Source organism: Bos grunniens, chromosome 15 (assembly GCF_055505025.1).
Source record: "Bos grunniens cultivar Pamir isolate PY7600 chromosome 15, Bosgru_T2T1.0, whole genome shotgun sequence".
In the NCBI taxonomy this organism is placed as follows: Eukaryota; Metazoa; Chordata; class Mammalia; order Artiodactyla; family Bovidae; genus Bos; species Bos grunniens.
Genome location: NC_141179.1, coordinates 64,085,509 through 64,108,761, shown reverse-complemented (window position 1 = coordinate 64,108,761; position 23,253 = coordinate 64,085,509). Strand labels below are relative to the sequence as shown.

Genomic DNA, 23,253 nt, shown 5'->3' with positions numbered 1-23,253 from the left:
CTGCCCTAACCCTTCCCACTCCCCACTCGCAGCTGAGTCACTCCCTTAAACAGTGAAATCCTATGATAGTTCTATTTTTAGTATTTTGAGCAGTCTCCATACTGTTTTCCATAGTAGTTGCAACTGACATTCCCACCAACAGCATATAAGGGCTGCCCTTCCTCCCCATCTTATCCAACACTTATTATTTGTTGTTTCTTTGACAACAGCCATTCTAACAGGTGTAATGTGATATTGTACTGTGCTTTGATTTGCATTTCCCTGATGATGAGTAATATTAAACATTTTTTCATGTGTTTGTTAGCCATCTGTACATCTTGAGGGGGGATGAGTGCAACAGATGAGGGAGATTAAGAAGTACAAATTCCCAATTATGAAATAAATGAGTCATAGTGATGAAATGCAGAGCATGAGGAATATAGTCAATAATATATTAATTCTGTGTGGTGACAGATGGTAACTATTTTGGAATGTACAGAAACACTGTATCAGTATGTTATATACCTGGAACTAACAGTGTTGGAAGTTCAATAATGTTTAAATAAAAAAGTAAAGCCCAAACATGAAAACTCTTATGCTTAAATCTGCCCAATGGCTTCCCATCTCATTCTAGTAAAAGCCAAAGTTCTTATAATTCTCAATGCACTAAGTTACCTAACTGTTGTTCCCTTAAACCTCCAATTTTATCTATTCTCCACTCCAGTCACACAGGTCTTCTGGCTGCTCCTCCTTAAACATAAAAAGCTGTTTTACCTCATTTCCCCTCAGGTCTCTGCTCAAAGCTCACCTCACAGAAAACTTCCCTGACCATCTGATATAAAACAACATTCTTCCTCTGTCCTCTTTCCACATTGCCTGACTCTGTTTTCTTGCTTTGTTTCTCTCCAGAGCACTAATAAATACTTGACATTATTTACTAGCTGGCCTATTAGCCACTAAAATGAAACTCCATGAGGACAGGGCCTTTGCTTTCTTCACTGCTATAACCCCAGCACCCAAAATAGTATCTGGCACATCATAGATAACTCATAAGTAATTAGAATCTATGTTCAGTTTCAGAAAAGAAATCAATAAGTTACAGCTCAATCACCTCTGATTGCCTGACCTGATTGCCTGGCATCCTGATAAAGCTTGGAAAATAAAAAATGAAGGACTAAGCTAGTAGATCAACCCTTTCTTAAAAAAACTCGAATACTTTTGAGACTTCTATTAATTCTAGGCATTGTATGAGAGTTTTCAATATAAAGCAGAGATCTAACCAGGCCACTACTCAATGGATTTAATTACTGAAGCCCATATTAAGAACATTCTCCTTGGGTAGCATGCTCTTATGTCCATAATACTTAAGAAATAAAACACATTCCAAGTTTTAAAATCAATTAGCAAAAGTTCCGTGAAATATGTTAAATCCCAGGTAAACAAGCCAGTACTTGCACACAAGTAATAAGTTACTTAAGAGTGAATGAATGATTTTGCCTTAAGTAGTCACATTACTTTCTTCTCTGTGTTAAAGAACCTGGTCATTGAAAATATATATACTCTAATATAACAAAAACAGATTTTTTTTAAACTTGGAAAATATTGTTTTAGTCTAGGTATTAACTTTTCACAGTTGAGAAACATAAGAACCCTGGTTTGGAAGTTAGGGGGCCCAGATTCCAGTACTGATTCTGTAAATAACATACGTCAAGACTTTCAGCAAAGCATATGGAATCCTAGTTTTCCTATTTATGAAGCCTAATGTTCTGTGTGTTCCTTTTGTTTGTTTTTTAGCATGTGGGATCTTAGGTCCCCAACCAGGGATCAAACCCACACTCCCTACACTGGAAGCATGGAGTCCTAACCACTGGACCACCAGGGAAGACCCTGTTCTGTGTATTTCTAATATTCTGAGTTAAACTAAATATTTTTACTTCATCTATTACACAGTATTTTTTTAAATTTTTATTCATTTATTTTTGGCTGTTCTGAGTCTTTATTGTTGTGTCAGGCTTTCTCTAGCTGCAGTAAGCAGGGGCTACTCTCTACTGTGGTACATGGGCTTCTCATTACGATGGCTTCTCTTGTTGTGGAGCATGCGCTTAGGTGCTTCATCTCATGTGAGGTCTTCCTGGACTAGGGATCAAACTTGTGTCCCCTGCATTGCAAGGTGGATTCTTAACTACTGGGCCACCAGGAGAGCCCCACACAGTACTCCTTAGTATAAAATCTATCTTCAAAACAGTAGAGTGATAACCCCGAGTTCACTGAGTTCCCTGTGTATGGAGAACTCTGTCTAGCGTGTCTGTCCCACTCATACCTATATGTCAGATAAAATATGTATTTTTTAATTTTAGCTAATTGTACCCTGAGAATTTAAAAAGAAAAAAAAACCTGAAGCATAAGAATCAGTCTTTATTAAGGAGTTATTTATTGTGAATTTGAAAAATAAACTAATGAACCATGAAACAACTTGGTAAGAGCTGTAAAACACACACACACAAGCTTTGCAAATAAGCCACAGGATTCAAATCCAGCTCTGTATATCCGTACTTTACAAATTCTTGAGGCTAACCAGATAGTCTCTGTTTCTTTAACTGTAAACTACGGTGAATAACAACATGCACATTCATTACTCTCCAGGTTGTAAGAGTAAGTGATGAAGCATATATATATATGTATATATATATACATATATGCTTCCCAGGTGGTGCTAGTGGCAAAGAATCTACCTGCCAATGCAAGAGACATAGAAGACATGAGTTCAATCCCTGAGACAGGAAGACCCCCTGGAGTACGAAATGGCAACCCACTCCAGGATTATTGCCTGGAGAATCCCACGGGCAGAGGAGCCTGGCAGGTTACAGCCCACTGGACTGCAGAGAATCAGACATGACTGAGCACACACAGCATATGTGTGTGTGTGTGTGTGTGTGTGTGTGTGTGTGTATGTCATTTACCACAATATTGTGTTTGGCACATCACGTTCTATCAATGCTATCATTACTGCACTTAAAAGATGAGGTATGCATTTATACAACTGACGTTTAATGACTGCCAAGCATTATGCTAGGCACTAGAAGAAACAAATAAAAAGGCATTAAGTAAACAAATGAACAAACATTACATAATATAAGGCTTACCTCTAGGAAATGACACGTGAGTACTGAAAGAAAGAAGAGAAATTACTCAAGGAAAGAAGAGTATTTCAGGAAGAAAACAACACCAAATATAAAGACCTGGAAATGTAAATAAGATGATACATTAGACCTTTAAGTAATTCTGCATGGTTGTACTAGGAATGGGGATTATGAGTCAGACAGGAGCCATACTATAGAATATTACATGTCAACATAAGAATCTCACATTTATCTTCAAGGGAACGAAGAGCATCTGAAGAATTTTAATCAGTGCTAAATGATTACACTTGTATTTTAAAAGAATGGTTTTTAATCAGGGATGCTCATCAGCATCATCTCTGGATTTTTTTCACACTATACACTCTCAATTCTGCCATATACCAGGAGGAGGGAATCACTCTTAGAAAGACAATCTGAGAAGCACTGTGAAGAACAGAGGAAGCCTAAAAGTAGAAAGGCCAAGATCCTACTGCAGAAATCTAGCTAAAAAGTGATAAGGACAGAAAGAATAGTGGAAATAGTTAAGACATCTAAGAACTCTTGAAAAATAGAACTGACAAGACTTGGCCAACAACAATTTGTGGGGGAAGATGAAGGAACCATGAATGATGGGGAACCACTCATAAGGCTGAACAAATCTGAAGGAGTCTGACTGAGGATGCATTAAATTTGAGATAAGGTGTTCCCTGATAGCTCAGCTGGTAAAGAATCTGCCTGCAATGCAGGAGATCCCAGTTTGATTCCTGGGCTGGGAAGATCCCCTGGAGAAGGGATAGGCTACCCACTCCAATATTCTTGGGCTTTCCGGTAGCTCAAGACGGTAAAGAATCCTCCTGCAATGGGGGGACCTGGGTTCAATCCCTGGAGTGGAAAGATCCCCTGAAGGAGGCAACAGCAACTCACTCCAGTATTCCTGCCTGGAGAACTCCCATGGAAAGAGGGGCCTGGCAGGCTATAGTCCCTGAGGTCACAAAGAGTCAGACACGACTGAGCAACTAAGCACAGCACAGGAAGTTTCCAAGAGTTAATGTGGGAAATACTCAAAACAGGGCCAGTGAACATTCCCACTTGGAACTCAGGAAAGAAAACTGAGCTGACAATAATTGGTATTACTACCAGCCAGGTATTTTTGAAGTCACGAAATTGGATGAAATCACCCAAAGAACATCCTCCCTGAGAAATGAGCTGAGGACTGAAGTGAGTGGGACACTTACGGAGGACACAGCAATCAGCAGAAGTCTCCATGGAAAGGGGACAGGCAGTAAGCTGGCCTTGTGCCAAACCACAGGAAGAGAAAAGAGCTGTGTGTGACCTGAGGTGGGCAAGCTAGGTACATAGAGCAGCTGAAAGAAGACCAACATGCTTCGCGTGTACTGAGGGAAGACGAGCGTGCCAGCAGACCCAGTCACTGCAGAGACAGCTGCTGCTGCTGCTAAGTCACTTCAGTCGTGTCCGACTCTGTGTGACCCCAGGCAGGGGCAAACACGACAAGCCTGTGCAGTACAATAAAAAGTTTGGGTTCTATTGCATTTCAAGTGCAATGGAAAACAACTGAAGGATTTTAAGCAAGGGGGTGAGAAATAACACTTTTCAAAGGTGACTCTAGCTGCTACATGCTACAAAACTTCCCTCAGTTCCCAAACTGAAACTGAAAACAAAGGAAATCTTAAACTCAAATAAGACCTTTTATCGTCATAACAGCCCTCTCATACAAACATTACTATATATAAGTAGCCCCAAGCTTCACTAAAAACTGCTTTAAAAACAAGTGCTAAGGGATGTAGACCTTAATGAAGTTGGCTACTAACTGATGAATAATTCCACTGTGATGTCCTTTAGTTTAAAAAAAGTGAAAATAATAAGGTGGTTGATGATAGAAGACACCTCTTTTCCTTTGAACCTGACTTTGCAGAGTATCATGTGAGAAGAGACAACTCTGTGTTAAAAATAGTAAACTTTTCAGGAGAGTAATGGCTATAATTGAACAACAACAACAAAAAAACAGTATAATCACAAATGTTGACAAGGATATGGAGAAACTAGAAGCCTCATACGCTGCTGGTTGGAATGTAAAATGGCACATCCACTTTAGAAAAGGCTGGTAGAGCTCCTCAAAATGTGAAACACCGTTGTCACATGACCCAACAATTCTATTCCTAGGTAGAATTTTCCTGCACAAGGAAAATGAAACATGTTTTCATTTAAATACTTCTACACACATGTTCACAGCAGCAATATTCACAAGGGCCAAAAAGTGGCAACAACCAAATGCCCATCAACTAGGGAACAACCCAAAGTCTGCTAAACCACTTTAGTCATGTCCGAAACTTTGCAACCCTACGGACTGTATGTAGCCCGCCACGCTCCTCTGTCCATGGGATTTTCCAGGCAAGAATACTGGAGTGGGTTGCCATGTCCCTCTCCAGGGGAACCTCCTGCCCCAGGGATCAAACCTGCATCTCTTATGTCTCCTGCACTGGCAGGAAGGTTCTGTGCCACTAGAGCTACCTGGGAAGCAAGCTATATCTAAACAATGGCATATTATTCCATTATAAGCATTTATTGGAGAAGGCAATGGCACCCCATTCCAGTACTCTTGCCTGGAAAATCCATGGACAGAGGAGCCTGGTAGGCTGCAGTCCATGGGGTCACTAAGAGTAGGACACGACTGAGCGACTTCACTTTCACTTTTCTCTTTCATGCATTGGAAAAGGAAATGGCAACCCGCTCCAGTATCCCTGCCTGGAGAATCCTAGGGACAGCGGAGCCTGGTGGGCTGCATCTATGGGGTCACACAGAGTCGGACACGACTGAAACGACTTAGCATAAGCATTTCTAAGTCCCGATACATGCTATAACAGGGATGGCTCTCAAAAACATTATGCTTAGGCAAAGAAGCCAAACACAAAAGAACACTTATTTTATGATTCCATTTATACTAAATGTCCAGGAAAACAAATCTACAGACATTAAATGAATTAATGGTTGCCTAGGATTCGGGCTGAGAATGGAGAATGAGGTTTCTTTTGGGGGTAATGAAAATGTTCAAACATTAGACTGTGGTGACATTGGTGATATAAATATACTAAAAATTATTGAACTGTATACTTAATATGTGGGAGAATTTTATGGTATGCAAATTAAATCTTAATAAAACTGTTAATTTTTTTAGAAAGTGTTGGAGGAGTCAAATGGCTTGCAATCACTATCTCTAATGATTGGAGCTCATCATCTTACAGCTTCTTTGGGCCTTAATTTTTTTTAAGACTATCTCATTACATGCATAATTTCTGTATACTGCATCACCTTGGCTCTTCAGGGGCCATTAGACGTAGGTTCTGTAGGAGATTAGAAAGCAGAAGAGAGAAGCCTGCGTGTTACCTGTCCATTCCCTCCCTGTATCACAACCATGGTTCCAGCCATGCTGCATCGTTTCACAACTACAGTTCCATCTGGGCTCTAGTAACTGGTGTCCCTTCATAGGCCTAGAAGTGGCTTCACACTGCTGTTACTCAATCAGTGTCTCAATATCCCTTTTTGGTTCCCTTAATTCTACTCCTCACCATACTATATTGAGCCCTTCACCACTGAAGTGGTCTCAAATAAATCATCTAAGAGAAATGATGTTTCATGCAGGACCCTGACTGATAACTGGTATAAAGGAGGTACAACTGGTCCTTTGTACCAGTTATTGTTAAATCAAATATGATTTCTTGAATTAAGTAAATGTTTTAATTTTATATACATCGTTAATGATTTTTACAAAAAAATCCAACTGCAGGTTGTATAAATGATACATTTGTTAAATAGAAGGTATTTCTGTTTTTCACTAAGAAAGTGAAATAAGTAGTATGGTATTTCCTGCCTAGTGGAGCAGTAGAACATATTCAAAGACCAATATACCAGTTCCAAATATTATCCACAACAAAGAGAGACAGACTTTGGCATTTGTAACAGATGCCCAAGAGAGACGATGCCAAAGTCAAGGCTACTCAGAGCTTCCGCTTTTTGTTCAGTCGGGAAATAAATTGAATGTGACAGTAATGTGACATGTGGTTGGCTATCTGTGTGATGACAAGAGTCACCAAGACCTGATTGGACACAATTCCAATATTCCATCCCATCTTCCTTTTTTATTTCTGTCATCACCTGCATTACTGACTTTTCCTTTGAACAAAGAAAACATTTCAGGTCCAATTTTTTCCAATCCCAATATTTTTCTAGAATGTTTTTCTTTTAAAAGAAATAACATCTGTCAAAGCAAATTATTTTGTGATTTGAACTGCTGCAGTGTATTAACAATCTGTAATGTCCAGAAATTAACATTCATTTAAGAGGCAGACAAAAATGACATGTGGGTCCTCTCATTTCAGGCTAGGAAGGGATTATTGAAAGTGAACACACAGAGCTGGTTACTTCTTATACTACACAATAGAATCCATGTCTCCATGATTCAAACATATAAGTACTATGAAATATTTTTAATTTCTTTATTGTATCTTATTGTTTGTGGCCTAGTCTTTCCCTTACCAAGTTAAATTTCTTCCGTGTTTGAGAAACTAGTAGAGCTGAATTCTTAATCATCATAATTTTGTTCACTAATATTAACATGGTCTAGGATTTCTGGCATTAAGTAAGGAAAATCTTCCTGAAGATATACACTTAATTCTAGAGTATATATATACTTTCTACAGATACACACAATAATTCACACTTGTGAACAATTTTGTAGACAAACATTTGTACATCTTTGGTTTAGTACAAGAACCCCATAAACAACATTTTTGAGGGAAAGAGATTTTCAGGAGAATCAAAATCCAAACTTTTAACTTTCATTTTGATACGATACTTTTTCTTCTTTTGCTATAAATTTTTAAACTTTTATTGGAGTATAGCTGATTTACAATGTTGTGTTAGTTTCAGGCATGCCCTATAAATTTTACTAAAAAGTAATCAGAAATTTTCCAGATGCTCAACATTTTTTAAGGAAATTTCCCGAAATTTGTAAGCCCATTAACCAAAAACTTATAATAAAACCACTAGTATTTTATACAACTGCAATTGTACAATATTATTTATACTATTTTAAGATTGATTTCAGATACCAAAGAAGAATATTTATATATTGCCTTAAAATATCCTACATGTTATGGTTATGTTACAAATTTTCAAGCCTTTATCTTTCAGAAACATACATATGGCTGAAAGAGACACATACAAGGCATGAAATTCACTCTGAAATAAAACAAAGTAAATACAAAGTAGGGAGACAAAGTTGGTATGGACATATATGAAAGGAGAGTGATCATGTGCTAAAACTGTAGAAGCTGGCTAATGGATACATATGGATTCATTATAGCTTTAAAATGTGTTTGGTTTAAAATTTTCCGTAATAAAAATGCCGCTGCTGTTTGTAGTAGAGAAAAATCAACTTCTACTAATTCAAGTTACAGATCCCTGGTCCAAAACAAAGGTGAATACAGAAGAAGAAATTATAATGAACACTGGAGAAAACGTATACATTTTGAAACAATAATTTAAAAAGATACCATAAAATGTTATTCCAGTGTCATAATTTACAAGCTAAAGTAACTTAAAATTTCTTAATAAACGTGTTCATTAAACCTGAATAACAGACAAACTCATTCCGAAGTATACTTTATGAGGATGCTAAATGTCCATAATAAGGTGCACAACTGTTTGCTGCTGTTGTTTAGTCGCTAAGTCATGTCAGACTCTTGCGAACCCACGGACTGTAGCCCACTAGGCTCCTCTGTCCATGGGATTTCCTAGGCAAGAATACTGGAGTGGGTCGCCATTTCCTTCTCCAGGGGATCTTCCCAACACAGGGATTGAACCCAGGTATTGAGCTCATGTCTCCTGTTTGGCAGGCAGATTCTTTACTACTGAGCCACCAGGGAAACCCAAGGTGCACAATGAAAGTGAAAAACTTTCAGTCGTGTCCAACTCTTTGTTACCCGATGGGCTATACAGTCCATGAAATTATCCAGGCCAGAATACTGGAGTGGGTTGCCTTTCCCTTCTCCAGGGGATCTTCCCAACCCAGGTCTCCCATATACAGGCGGATTCTTTACCAGCTGAGGCACAAAGGAAGCCTAAGAATACTGGAATGGGTAGCCTATCCCTTCTCCAGCGGATCTTCCCAATCCAGGAATCGAACCAGGGTCTCCTGCATTGTAGGCAGATTCTTTACCAGCTGAGCTATCAGGGAAGCCCTGAGTGGACAAAAGGTGTACACACAATAGGTCTATGCTAATTGGCTGGTATACTAGATTAGCTTTAAAAAAATATATATATATAATTTTTTTTTTTTGGCTATGCGCTGGGTCTTTGTTGCTGCACGAGCTTTTCTCTAGTTGTGGCAAGTGGAGGCTATTCTTTAGATGTAACGAGCCGTTTTCTCATTGCGGTGGCTTCTCTTGTTGCAGAGCACGGGCTCTAAAGGTGCATGGGTTTCAGCAGTCGCAGTTCCCAGGCCCTACAGCACAGGCTCACTAGTAGTGGCACACAGGTTTAGTTGCTCAGCAGAGTGTGGGATCTTCCCAGACTAGGGATTGAACCCATCTCCTGCATTGGCGGGAAGATTCTTTACCGTTGAGCTATCAGGAAAGCCCTAGATTAGCTTTTAATAGCAAGTCTGGAGCCATCATCTTCTATGCTGTAAGTTAGGGTCATTGGGCCCAAACTTGCTCTTGTTAAAAAGTAATACAAAGATACTAACAGCAAAAGACCATCTCTTGTTTTTTTGTATCGCCACTGTTCTATTTAAACCCTATCCTTTCAAATGGTTCATACTCTTACTTTGGCATTGTCCAATAAACCTTATTTATGTAGCTTTAGCCAAACCAAATTGATTTCAATAACTTAATGTCTGTTTAAAAGGAGATAGTACCAGCTGTTCTAACAGATCAACATTCAGTTTGCTCAATATAAGAAATGTTTAAAAATGTTAAGCCATCTAATTTAGGCAGATCCAAGCAAAAGTATTTTAGCATATCCACATTTTTGTGTTTATCATGCTTCACTAGGTCAGATAAATCTGGTCCCAAGTTATTTAAATAGGATCAGTGATCACACAGTAATGAGAATGACGGCATTTAAGTCATACGAAAATTTCATTATTTTATATTTAGTTATATCCTATAGTCCTACAAACATAGGGTAAGTTACATGGTCAGGATCCCTAAAGAAACTTACATTTACGGAGGCCAAATTTAAACTCTGAGATATTAGATAATAACTCAAAGCAGAATGTATTCCAGCATTAACTATACTCTTCATTAGATCAATATCTATTTAAGACTTATTAGGTGACAGATATTTTCAGGAAGGGAGAGGGAAGGGGGGAGGACTAAACAGCTCAACTTGGATTGTCAAGAAACATCCAAGGGTTACTGGATAGGAGTCAACGATAAACAACAGTATAGAAATATTTACTATCAAGGACTGACAAGTGCTACGAAGAAACTTCAAGCAGGGTGCTGAGCGACACAGTGATGAAGTGGAGTACAGATGGGGACAGGGGAGCCACGGAGGGCCTAACAAGGCAGCATTTTGAACCCAAAGAAGTGCGGGAGAAAGCCCTATAGACAGATCATCAGAGCGAAGAGTGGTCCTAGTACAGGAAACAGCCCAAAGACCCCAAGATAAGAGCGTTCTTGTTGCTGTTCAAGGAACAATGGGAAAATGGTGTGCTTTTTTCAGAGATAAAAGAGACAGAGGTCAAGGGAGAATCCGTGGTCATGATTCTAGAAAAAAAAAATGAAAGAAAAATGAATGGATATGCTAAAACTAGGTCCATGCTCTCCTATTTACCTCTTCAGGTTACACAGTACTTCTACACATTTTTGAACACATGCTTACTACTGAACAAAAAGAAAAAAAAAACCCTAATTGCAGAAAGGCCTAGGAGGGTAAAAGTCCAGCCTAGCTAGACTGGCCCAAGGGAAATGCAGAAACTGTGTAACATCCTGGTAATAAGTCATCTAGCATGTTCCTAAAATTTAGAACAGCAGCAGCAGCAACAAAGGATAAACATTTCACAAAGAAGGAAGACATTTTGTATGTAAGTTTACCAAAAGAGTAGGCAATATGTTTTTAAACAAAGTTTGTAGTCTCACTTGCATCACTGGGGGTGGGGGTGGGAGGAACCTCTTATTGAAGTACTGTTTCTCTTACTGAAGTACTGTTTCTCAATGTAAAATACTTCTTTTCAAAAGACTACCAAATATCACTGTTTCAATTAGACTGCAATTTAAATCTACATTGCCTTCCTCATTCACCTTCCATTCTTCATTACCCTGTGTTTTCTCGTATCACTTACCAAAATACCAGAAAATTTACAGTTATGTTTATTATTTATCATCTGTCTCACTCCACATACCCAGTTTAAAAGTCATCAGGGCAGGGATCTAGGTTTTGCTCACTAATATATTCCAAGCTCCAAAAGCCATGACAGGCACTCAGTAAACATCTCTAAAATTCCCATATCTTAGGCTCAGTTCAGTTCAATTTAGTCGCTCAGTCGTGTCTGACTCTTTGCAACCCCACGGACTGCAGCACACCAGGCTTCCCTGTCCATCACCAACTCCCGGTGCTTGCTCAAATTCATGTCCATCAAGTTGGTGATGCCATCCAACCATCTCATCCTCTGTCATCCCCTTCTTCTCCTGCCTTCAATTTTTCCCAGCATCAGAGTCTTTTCCAATGAGTCAGTTCTTCCCATCGGGTGGCTAAAGTACCAGAGTTTCAGCTTCAGCATCAGTCCTTCCAATGAATATTCAGGACTGATCTCCTTTAGGATGGACTGGTTTGATCTCCTTGCAGTCCAAAGGACTCTCAAGAGTCTTCTCTAACACCACAGTTCAAAAGCATCCATCCTTTGGCACTCAGCTTTCTTTATAGTCCAACTCTCACATCCATCCACGACTACTGGAAAAACCACAGCTTTGACTAGACAGACCTTTGTCGGCAAAGTAACGTCTCTGCTTTTTAATAGGTTGTTTAGGTTGGTCATAGCTTTTCTTCCAAGGAGCAAGTGTCTTTTAATTTCATGGCTGCAGTCACCATCTGCAGTGATTTTGGAGTCCCCAAAAATAAAATCTCTGTTTCCACTGCTTCCCCATCTATTTGCCATGGAATGTTGAATTTTAAGCCAACTTTTTCACTCTCCTCTTTCACTTTCATCAAGAGGCTCTTTTCTTCTTCTTCGCTTTCTGCCATAAGGGTGGTGTCATCTGCATATCTGAGGTTATTGATATTTCTCCCAGCAATCCTGATTCCAGCTTGTGCTTCATCTAGTACAGTATATCTCATGATGTACTCTGCATATAAGTTAAATAAGCAGGGTGACCATATACAGCCTTGATGTGCTCCTTTCCCAATCTTGAACCAGTCAGTTGTTTCATGTCCAAACTAAACACAATCACAGAAAACTAAACAAACTGATCACACGAATCTCAGCCTTGTCTAACTCAATGAAACTATGAGCCATGCTGTGTAGGGCCACCCAAGATGGACGGACCATAGTGGAGAGTTCGTACACAATGTGGTCCACTGGAGAAAGGAATGGCAAACCACTTCAGCATTCGTGCCTTGAGAACCCCATGAACAGTATGAAAAGACAAACTGGGTGGGGCCACTGAGATTTTGTGGTAAGGGAACACCTTCATGAAGAGATGATTTTTAAGCAGAGATAAGAATGGCAAGAAGAGGGTGATAAGGTGATAAACATCACTAGCATCACCTAAGAACTAGTTAGAAATGCAAATTATTGGGCTCCACCTCAGATTTATTGATTCAAAAACTCTGGGGTTCGATCCAGCAACTTGTATTTCAACAAGCCCGCTGGGTGATTCTGAAGGACTCTTAAATTTGACAACCACTGATCTAGGGTTAGACTGAGTCAGAAAAGGGAATTACCAGAATTGTTCTGGCCTTAGGACATTTACATGTGCTCTTTCCTCACATCTTAGTGAAATGATACTTCAAGCATTCTGTACTTGACTGTCAAATTAATCTTATTAAAACTCTTTTTTGGGGCTGATATTATCATCATCATCATGCCTGTTAAAAATCCGAATTTCAAAGCTCCCTACTGAGCCGTAGAGACTAAACTCCATTGTCTGTCATCAAAAGCCCTCGAAAATCTAGTACACTGTGGAAGAGTATTATTACTCTGGTGACCTCTCCAAGGAGGTCTTCTCTGTACTGCGCCCAGGACTGCTCTGACCAGTAACCTGCGACAGAAGTCATGCTATGCCAGTTCAAGGACCTCCCCTTAACTAATCCAGCAGCTTCTACTCCCTCCCACTTTGGAACACTTGCTCTCAGAACTGCCTTCTTTCCGCTAATACCTTATGCCATTTACTCAATGTTAACAAAAATTCAGATCAGTCTGTATGCAATACACCTGAAAAATGCTTCCTTAATCCTCTTGAACTCAACATAACTTTTCCCTCGAAGTCCCCCAAGCATTTTTATACCTCTTTAAAAAAAAACAAGTATTCTGCTTAGGACTATAGTCATTTCTTTCATTCACTGAATGTTCTACGTGCACTGACAATGTGGCAGATATTGTTCTAAGTGCTGACAATAATGCTCATATGCTATACACTATTCTATATGCCAGACACCATTCTAAACGCTTTTCTGTGTTCTCATTTAATCTTCAAAAAAACTTCCTGTTTTCACACAGGGAACTTCAGGAACAGAACAATTAAGAGACTTCATTAAGATCATACTGCAAGTGGTGGAGTCAAAATACAACCCCCTTAAGTCAAATTCTGACTTAAGAGCTTATCCTATCAACCATTTCTCTAAACTGCCTTCAACAGATGTGAATAAGACAGCTCACTGTTCTCATGGAACATGCATTCTACTAGTGGTGGTTAGCGGAATGGGGAAGGGCAGCAATAAGTGATACATACGTGCTTAGTCGCTCAGTCGTGTCCGACTCTTTGTGACCACATGGACAGTAGCCCACGGGCTCCTCTGTACATTGGGATTTTCCAGGCAAGAATACTAGAGTGGACTGCCATGCCCTCCTCCAGGGAATCCTCCCAATCCAAGAATCAAACCAGGGTCTCCTGCATTGCAGGCAGATTCTTTACCAGCTGTGCTACCAGGGAAGCCAAGTGATATATATAAATCTACAAAATTACTTCAGAGAGTGATAATACAATGAAGAAAATAAAACTCTGTGATATAATACAGTGATGAGAAGTTACTCTACATAGGGCAGTCAGAGAAGATCTTTTTGAGGTGGTAACATCTGGGTGAAGACCTACATGTCCAGAAGTAGAAGCAAAAACCTGTAAAGAAACTCCAGATAAAAAGAACAACCAGTGCGAAATTCCTAAGACACAAATAATCTTAGCATGTTTCAGGAACAGAAATAAGGCCCATGTGGCTGAAGGATGGTAGATGGAGCGGAATGATTAGGTTGGAGAATTAGCCAAGGCTCAGATCACTTACGACCTCAGAGGCCACGATAAGGACTCTGTATTTTCCTGAGTAACACAAGGAGGTTGTAAGCAGGGTAATGACATTACCTGACTTCTATGTTGAAATGTTAATTCTGCCTGTTAATAAACTCTATTATAGAAAGGCTAAAGTGGAAACAAGGAGGCAGCGCAACTGTCCATGTGGGAACACATACATATGGAGATCAAACCAGCAGGATTTACTGAGGGAGTGGATATGAAAGAAATGAATCATAGATGGCGCCAAACTCTTAGGCATAAGCTACAAAGTAAATGGCAGCATTATTTACAGAGGTGGGGAAGATTAAAGGAGAATGTGGTTGCGGGGTTAGGGCGATAATCAGGTTTTAGATATATTATGTTTGAAATAGTTATTCAGTACCCAAATGGAGATGACAGGGAGATAGCTAGATATGAATCTAGAGATAGAGATTTGAAAATAATTTTGTATATATGACAACTTCACCAAGGGTGAGTAGAAAGAGAAGGATGGAACGCCAAGCTTCTTAGGCACTTCAGCATTTCAAAGCCAAGTAGACAGGCAAGAGTTGACTCATTGGAAAAGACTCTGATGCTGGGAGGGATTGGGGGCAGGAGGAGAAGGGGACGACAGAGGATGAGATGGCTGGATGGCATCACTGACTCGTTGGACGTGAGTCTGAGTGAACTCCGGGAGTTGGTGAGGGACAAGGAGGCCTGGTGTGCTGCAATTCATGGGGTTGCAAAGAGTCGGACACGACTGAGTGACTGATCTGATCTGAGGCAGCAAGTATATGATCCTGTAACCTTTCTCAATTACAAGTTTGTGTTTTTTTTTAATGAAGTATAGTTGATGTATAATGTAAGTTACAGGTACACAATACACTGATTCACTGTTTTTAAAGGTTACACTGCATTTATTGGATCACGTTCTTTAAGAGGCAGGACAGCGTCTCCTTCATTTCTGCAGTACCCTGTAGAACTTAGCTTAGTAACAGAAACTCAGAGATGCTCAGTACATTTTAATGAGTGAATGAATTTGACATTGGACTTCTCAAGCTTTCACTGCAGAAATATACTTGATAAAGGCAACAGTACCTTGCATATACTGGGCACACAAATATTTGTTTAATGAAAAAGAAAAATCCTGTGTTTTGCTATATACACATTAGTGCTCACACTGTTCCAGAGAGTATAACAAGGAAAGGAGGAAAGCAAGCAGCAGCCTGTACCTCCACGCTTCCTACCAATGACAATCACAAATGCCCTAACCCTTCATTCTGGTCCCGACTACAGAGTAGACAGGGAAGGTGGGGAATGGCACGAGAGACAGCAGCAAGGAACAAAGGGCTTCCAATTCCCATGCTAAAACAGAGTTCTGGTTTTCATGCCATAAGTAAGTATTAATATTAAACAACAATTATATACCTAGCTCAGATGGTAAAGCGCCCGTCTGCAATGCAGGAGACCTGGGTTCAATCTCCGGGTTGGGAAGATCCCCTGGAGAAGGAAATGGCAGCCCACTCCAGTACTCTTGCCTGGAAAATCCCATGGACGGAGGAGCCTGGTAGGCTACAGTCCATGGGGTGGAAAAGAGTTAGACACGACTGAGAGATTCCACTTTAACTTTCATATGCCAGGCACTAGAGTACCATCTTCTCTGGCAGCTCAGTGGTAAAGAATCCACCTGCAGTGCAGGAGAGGCAGGATACACAGGTTCCCTAGGTTGGGAAGATCCTATGGAGAAGGAAATGGCAACCCACCCCAGTATTTCTGCCTGGGAAATCCCATGGACAGAGGCCCCTGGTGGGCTACAGCCCATGGGCTCACAAAGAGTCGGACACAACTTAGTGACTAAACAACAAAAAAGTTACGTATCAGGTAGAGAGCAGTAGGCAAAACACAGTGTCCCTCAAAGATCTTCCATTCTAAAAAGGAAGGCATCTATTACATAAACAGTATATATGCGTGCTCAGTGGCTTCCGCTGTCTCCAACTCTTTGTGACCCTATGAACCGCAGCCCAACAGGCTCCTCTGTCCATGGGATTCTCCAGGCAAGAATACTGGAGTGGGTTGCCATTTCCTCCTCCAGGGGATCTTCCCAACCCAGGGATCAAACTAGCATCCTTTCTGTCTCCTGCATTGCAGGTGGATTCTTTAGCACTGAGCCACCTGGGAAGCCCCACCTAAACAGCATACAGGTATGTAATTACATTTCTAAGAATTTTGCTGAAACACAGTATGTATATACCATTGCACAGAACAACAGGGAGCAGAGGTTGAAAGGCAGGAGGTTTCTAACATGAAATACCTTAAGAAGTCAGGTTGGCTGTGGCGGATTCATTTTGCTATTTGGCAAAACTAATACAATACTGTAAAGTTTAAAAATAAAATAAAATTTAAAAAATGCAAAAAAAACCCCTCAACATTCATAAAACTTAAAAAAAAAAAAAAAGAAGTCAGGTTGGGAGATAGAAAAAGGGTGAGAGATAGGTGGAAGGGACAGGGTGTAGGAGAGCTTTAGGTAGAAAGCAATTTAGGATGACCCAAGCAATTTTAAATGGACCAGTAAATGCAGGACCATATACAACCCATTTCAGATTTTTAAAACCTTGACCTTAAGGTGTAGGAGTAGCAGTGGAAAGGTACTAAGCAAAGGAACAACATGATCAAATTGCTAGATTTGTGTTTTTAAAAACCACTCTGGGACTTCCCTGGTGGTCCAGTGGCTGACTCCACGCTTACAATGCAAGGGGTCAGGTTTGATAACTGGTGAGGGAACTGATCCCAAATACTGCCAGAAAGATCCCAAGTGCCACAACTAAGACCCGGCACAGCCAAAAGTTAAATTAAGTTAAAATCACTCTGAATTCTATGAACAGAACAAACTGAAGTGAGGGAGGCAGAGGAATGGACTGGGAATTTGGGGTTGGTTGATGCAAACTACTACATTTAGAATGGATAAATAACAAGGTACTATATCCAATCTCCTGGGATAAACCATAAGGGAAAAGAATATTTAAAAAAGAATGGAATGTATATATGTGTAAAACTGAGTCACTTTGCTATTCAGCAGAGATTGGCACAACACTGTAAATCAACCACGTGCTTGTGCTTAGGTGCTCGGCTGCATCTGACTTTTTTCAGCCCCACGGAGCCCGCCAGGCTCCTCTGTCCATGGGGATTCTCCAGGCAAGAGTACTGGAGTGGGTTGCCATGCCCTCCTCCAGGGGATCTTCCCAACCCAGGGATTGAATCCAGGTCTTCCACATTGCAGGCGGATTCTCTACCATCTGAGCCACCAGGGAACCCCAAATCAACTATACTTTCATTTAAAAAAAATAAAGGAATGAACTGAAGGAAGGAAAGGAAAGATTTAAGATTATTTAGTTATCCAAGAGAAAAATAATAGTGGCTTGGATCAGGCTGGAGCAGCAGAAACACCAAGTAGACAATTCCAAGACATTATTTAAGAGATGAAACAAAAGTCAGCAAGGTTTGGTGACAGAGCACGCACAACTCCCGGGTTCTGGCCTGAGCAACTAGATGGACAGAGGCGTGACTGAGAAAGGCTTCACTAGAGAAGCAGAGGTGGGTTGGATGGGGAAAGTATGAGCTCATCACTGATGATTCCTGCTACGTAGCCAATGAAAGCTCGAAGAGGTAGATGGATACGCAACTAGGTGCTCAGGAGAGGTTTGGGCTTTAGATGTATATATGGGCATCTCTAGAGATGGTATTTTAAGTCATGGGCATGGATGTGATATCCTACGACAAAGTGCAGAATGGACAAGAAATCCTATCAACCCCAAACCCTAAGGAAACAATATGTGGAGATTAGAAGAGTTAAGAACTAGTGAAGAACAGGAAAAAGCAGTAGCCCAGAGAGGAAAGAGGAAAGTCAGAAAGTACAGTGTTATGGAAATGAAAGGAAGTATGTTTCAATTAGGAAAAAAGATGGACAACAATGATAAAGAACACTGAAATAACGATATTAATGATGGTCAGGATTCCAGGCCAGTTATAAACGATCATTAACCCATTACATAGGCAGATTACAGTATCAGACTATCCAAGGAGTCCAGTTCAGTAATGAAACATGCCCAGGTTTAAATCCCTGCTCCACTACTTACTTGCTATGTGGCTGTAAGTTTATTAATCTCACTATGTCTCAGTTTCCAATTCTTAAAAAAGAAGGTATAAACAATGCCTACCTCAAAAGATTACTTTGAGGATTAAATAGTGTTTGCATTGATCACTTAAAACAGTAGCTAGCACAAATAAGTTGTCAGTAACTGACATTACTTACAATATTACAAATTACTTACAACATTGTTTCTATGGGAAATTACAACAACAGAAGTTTGTTCCAAATAACCTTTCACTACTTTGCGATTGTCTCAACTCCTTACAAATTGTGATCTTTCAGGTCTTATCCCAAAAGCCTTGAGGAAAATGCTAGATTTAAAACTTACTCGAAATGTCCTTGGGCTTACCCCGGTGGCTCAGTGGTAAAGAATCTGCCTGCAATGCGGAGAACCTGGGTTCTATCCCTGGGTCCAGAAGATCCCCTGGAGGAGGGCATGGCAACCCACTCCAGTACTCTTGCCTGGAGAATCCCATGGACCTCATCTGGCAGGCTATCATCCATAGGGTGGCAAAGAGTTGGACAGGATTGAAGGAAGTGAGCGTGCACACAAAATGTCCTTAATACAGTAGCCGATCACTTCTGGAGAAACTAACCATTGTTTTGCTTTTTGGAAGGACAACCTATCACACTCATTACATTCATACTAAAATCAGGATGAATTTATAATTTATTTAGGAAATTCTAAAAACTGGTGGCAAAAAAGACTGTTTCAAGTCAAAAAGGCAAAACAAATATAATTTTATTTTAAAACAAAATATTTCTGTTTAGTCATCTTCTGGTGTATATTCAAAAACCAACACAACATCTATCATAACTATGATGAAACGGCCTGTCTCTTCCTATTCTGTACAAAGACACAAATGTCAGGAAGAGAAAAGATGCAGGTCTGTAGCTTCCTGATGATCATCTTATATCCAAAAACATGTAAAGGTATTTAGAGTACCTAAAATAGCCCCACAAAGAACATTTCTAACCACATGGTGACAGATGAAGATATATGCTCATTTGGTCCCTAAAACTAAGAGGACAAATAAATGGAAATGTATATACAATCAGGTCTTATCCCTGAAATTTCCATGTACCCAGCAAGAAATATTTTAGAAACATTCAGAAATCTCTATACACTCTATTTAAAGTGAAATGCTAGAGTTTTCCCATTAGCTCTTTATTTTTCAATTGTTAAACCAATGGAAATACCTAGTATCTTGTGGAGCCATTATATCAAGAAAGTGTTATTTTGGAACTCATGAAAAAATGTTTACCATGCTATTTCCTATCAGCTGATGAAAATGTTTCATTTTAGGACCAAGTAAAGACATAAAGTAGAATGTTAGATCCCATATCAGTAACAACTGAACGTCACTACCATCTGTTAGCTTCTGAATAGGTTATTGGAAACAAGGTGACAGACAGGCTAACTCCTTGCGGATAAGTATCCACATCACATCATCACAACCAGTATTCATTTGCACCTTCAAGAAAAACTGCCACAAGGGGGAACAAAAACATTCAACTGATACATGAATTATGAAACAGCTTTTCAAAATGTTATAAAAAATATGAATAGTCTTCTGAAAACACACAATACTTACAGACTTACAGGGCATATTTCAGATTCAGTATTTTTTATATAACTGAAGCGAGCACTAGCACAGAATAAAATGAGGTACAATTAAGAAGTGTGTGTAGCCCTGTACAGATGGCCTGATCCTAACACAAGATGTTAACAAAGCAAGTTCATGGGGGAGGGGGAAAGCCTGCATTTTCTATGCTATAATTTAGCTAACTCCACCCCCAAAATATATTTTAAGAGGGGAGGGGCTGAGCATTTAAGAATCAATCGTTTTCAATAAACAAAATAAATCCCTTTTAGATTATGTGTTCCAAATAAATCTACTTACTGTTTTCAAATGTGTTTGGGAAGTCATTCTTTGTTACTTTGATAAATAACATTTGGAAAATATGACAAGTAGATTTTAGTTTCTTGCCTCAGAAGTATTCTGCTAAAAGAAACAACAGAAATAACTAGATAGCATTTGTTTCATGTACCTAATAAAACATTTGTCATTTAAAACATAAACTATGCTGCATAAACACCTATCATTGTTCACTGAAGAGAAAGTAACTTTAATTTGTAAATTATGGTATATATGCAAAAGCTACTTGTAAAATGATAAGGCAAATTACCACCAAAAATAAATAAATAAAAGGGAAAAGTGCCAAACATTTTTCATGAACTCCTTAAACTGTATATAGTTCAAAGTTATGACTATTTCTGAGAGGTCTCAGCATTTAATTATTTAGCTCCACATTGGCACATCACATTATTATATTCTTAACCCCATCTCTTTTAAACAAAGGACATTAAATTTTCTATGAAAGCATATTTTCCTTTTCTTGAACGAATTTTTTCTCATTCTCTCAACAATCATCCCAAGGTACTATCTAAGACAAAGACCAGTTACTCTTCGCACATACTTTCCAAATCATGAACGTGCAACTTCTACAAAAGAAAACCTAGAATACTGTAATATATATAAAGTAAAAAAAAAAAAAAGTTCACTTCTGTTGTGACAATAATAAAAAAAATTTGATGAGATCATAAAGCCACGAAGCTTCCTGTTGGTAGCTGAGGATGAAGTCATTAGCAACCCAGGATTCCCTGGTCCTTGTAATCAGAAGCTGCACCTACCAGATTTCTGCATTGTTCGGCAGAGGTAGCTTTAAAACACCCCGCTCCCAAATCTTCCAAACCAAACCACGCCTTCCAGTTATCATTCAAATGGACCGTTTCACAGTGTAGCACTACGACACATTTCCCGCGAGCTTAAACATCTAGTAAGAGTCAACATTTTAGATTCCCTTGGTCATGCTGGAGCAAAGATGAACTCTTGAACTCCACGCTACATAATGAGCCGGGGCTTCAGAAACGAGATGGAGAAGCATGCTTCGGTTCTTCAACCTTTACGGCCTTCACTGACCGCCCCCCTCCCTCCGGTTTCTTCCCAACTCTTAGTCACCCCAAAACACAGAAGGCAAAGAAAGATTCCTTACTTCCTGCTGTTGTTAAGAGGAGGACACCCAAGAGTAAGTTTGAACGCATGGAAGAAAAACAGCTTCATCTTGGCCACCACTGCGAACATATGTCACCCAGCCCAGGCGCAGCGTTCGCATCCCCGGGGCCCCCTGGCAGGCCCCCACGTCCCCGGGATTCTCCAGCAGCACAGACCACCCCCCCGCCCCAGGTCCCCCAATGTCAGGGACTCGGCTCCGCGCCTCTTGCGCTCCCGCCTCCCCCACCCTCACGCTCACCGCCGGGGCCCCCAAGACCACATTGTCCGTCACAATACAATGGAATGTCACTGCCCCGAACTCCTCGGCGGCCCGCTTGGCCCCCCGGCACGAGTCCCGAGTTTCCCTGATCGCCGAGTTCAGCCAATAACCCAAACTTCACCATGTGGAAGCCCAGGACGCGGAGGTGACGGGGACCCACGACTCCCGCCCAAGCCTCCCTTTTACCCACGCTCCCCAGCTGCGAATCCCACATCGGGCGCCCCCACCCACCCCGAAACCACCCCACAGGAATTAGCAGCCGCTTCTCCCGGCAGGGTGAGGGCAACGAGACGAGCAGGGGGGGTTCCCCGCCGACCCGAACCCTCGGGGGGTGCTGCACGGGGGCGAAGGCCCCAAACGCATCCCCGGCTTTTCCGGGCCCGCCAGGACCCCCCGCCGCCCACTCTCCCTACCTGGCCTTGAGGCTGGGGCTGCTACCGCCGCTGCCGCTGCTGCTGGAGGCGGCGGCCGCGGCTCGGGGTTCGTAGGCCCAGGCGGGGGCGGGGGGTGGTGCGGCGGCGGCGCTGGAGGGGGCGGCGGGGGGCGCGGGCGGCGGCGGCGGCGGCGGGTCGGCGAAGCCGGAGGTCGCGTAGTTCCTGTCCATCGTGGGGGCGGCGGAGGGCGGGCGAGCTGCGGTGGGGGCTCCTCTAGGGCCCAGTGAGAGGGGGGCGGGAGGGGAGGGAGGGGGCGGGGGGAGGAAGAGGAGGCGGCGGCGGCGGAGGGAGCTGCCCCCTCACATGGCCGCAGGCGAGCGAGCGGAGGGCGCGCTGGCCGGTCTGTGCCGGGGGGAGCCGGGCCGCGGTGCGCCGCGAGGCCCCAGCTGGGCGTCAGGGGAGCGGCGGCATCCGTGGCCGGGACTCGCGGCGGCGGCGGCGGCGGTGGCTGCGCCCCATGTTGGTGGATTTCCCAGGATGCACCTCCCGGCCCCCCCCACCTCCGCCCCGCGGCCTCGCCCCGCCTCCCCTCGGCGCCCCGCGCTCGCGGCTCGCGGGCCAGAGACCGCCTCCTCGTCCGCTGCTGCCGCCGCCGCCGCCTCTGGAAGCCCAGCCCGGGCGGAGAAGGCTTGAGGCCTGCCCGGCCCAGGCCAGCTCCGGGAATCGTAGGGGCGGCCGCCAGCCGTAGCCCGCGAGCCGCGGACTTCCCGCCCCCGGCTGCTCCAGGGGAAGCC

General features: G+C 41.7%; 1 protein-coding gene across 4 annotated transcripts in view; it reads right to left on the bottom strand.

Moving 5' to 3' along the window:
• Positions 1 to 22,999, bottom strand: part of QSER1 (glutamine and serine rich 1) — an 80,211-nt gene extending 57,212 nt beyond the window's left edge. For 2 of the 4 annotated variants that reach the window (XR_015142230.1, XM_086341045.1), the window contains exon 1: positions 22,499 to 22,999. Coding sequence is in view for 2 of the 4 variants with exons in the window: in XM_086341045.1 (XP_086197171.1) it covers positions 22,499 to 22,689 (191 nt within the window). In the remaining 2 variants the exon portion in view is untranslated. Of the gene's footprint in view, positions 1 to 20,653; positions 20,753 to 22,498 lie in introns of those variants that run through there. The other 2 variants (XM_086341048.1, XM_086341049.1) reach the window with 2 other exon arrangements.
• Between the last annotated feature and the right edge of the window lie 254 nt (positions 23,000 to 23,253).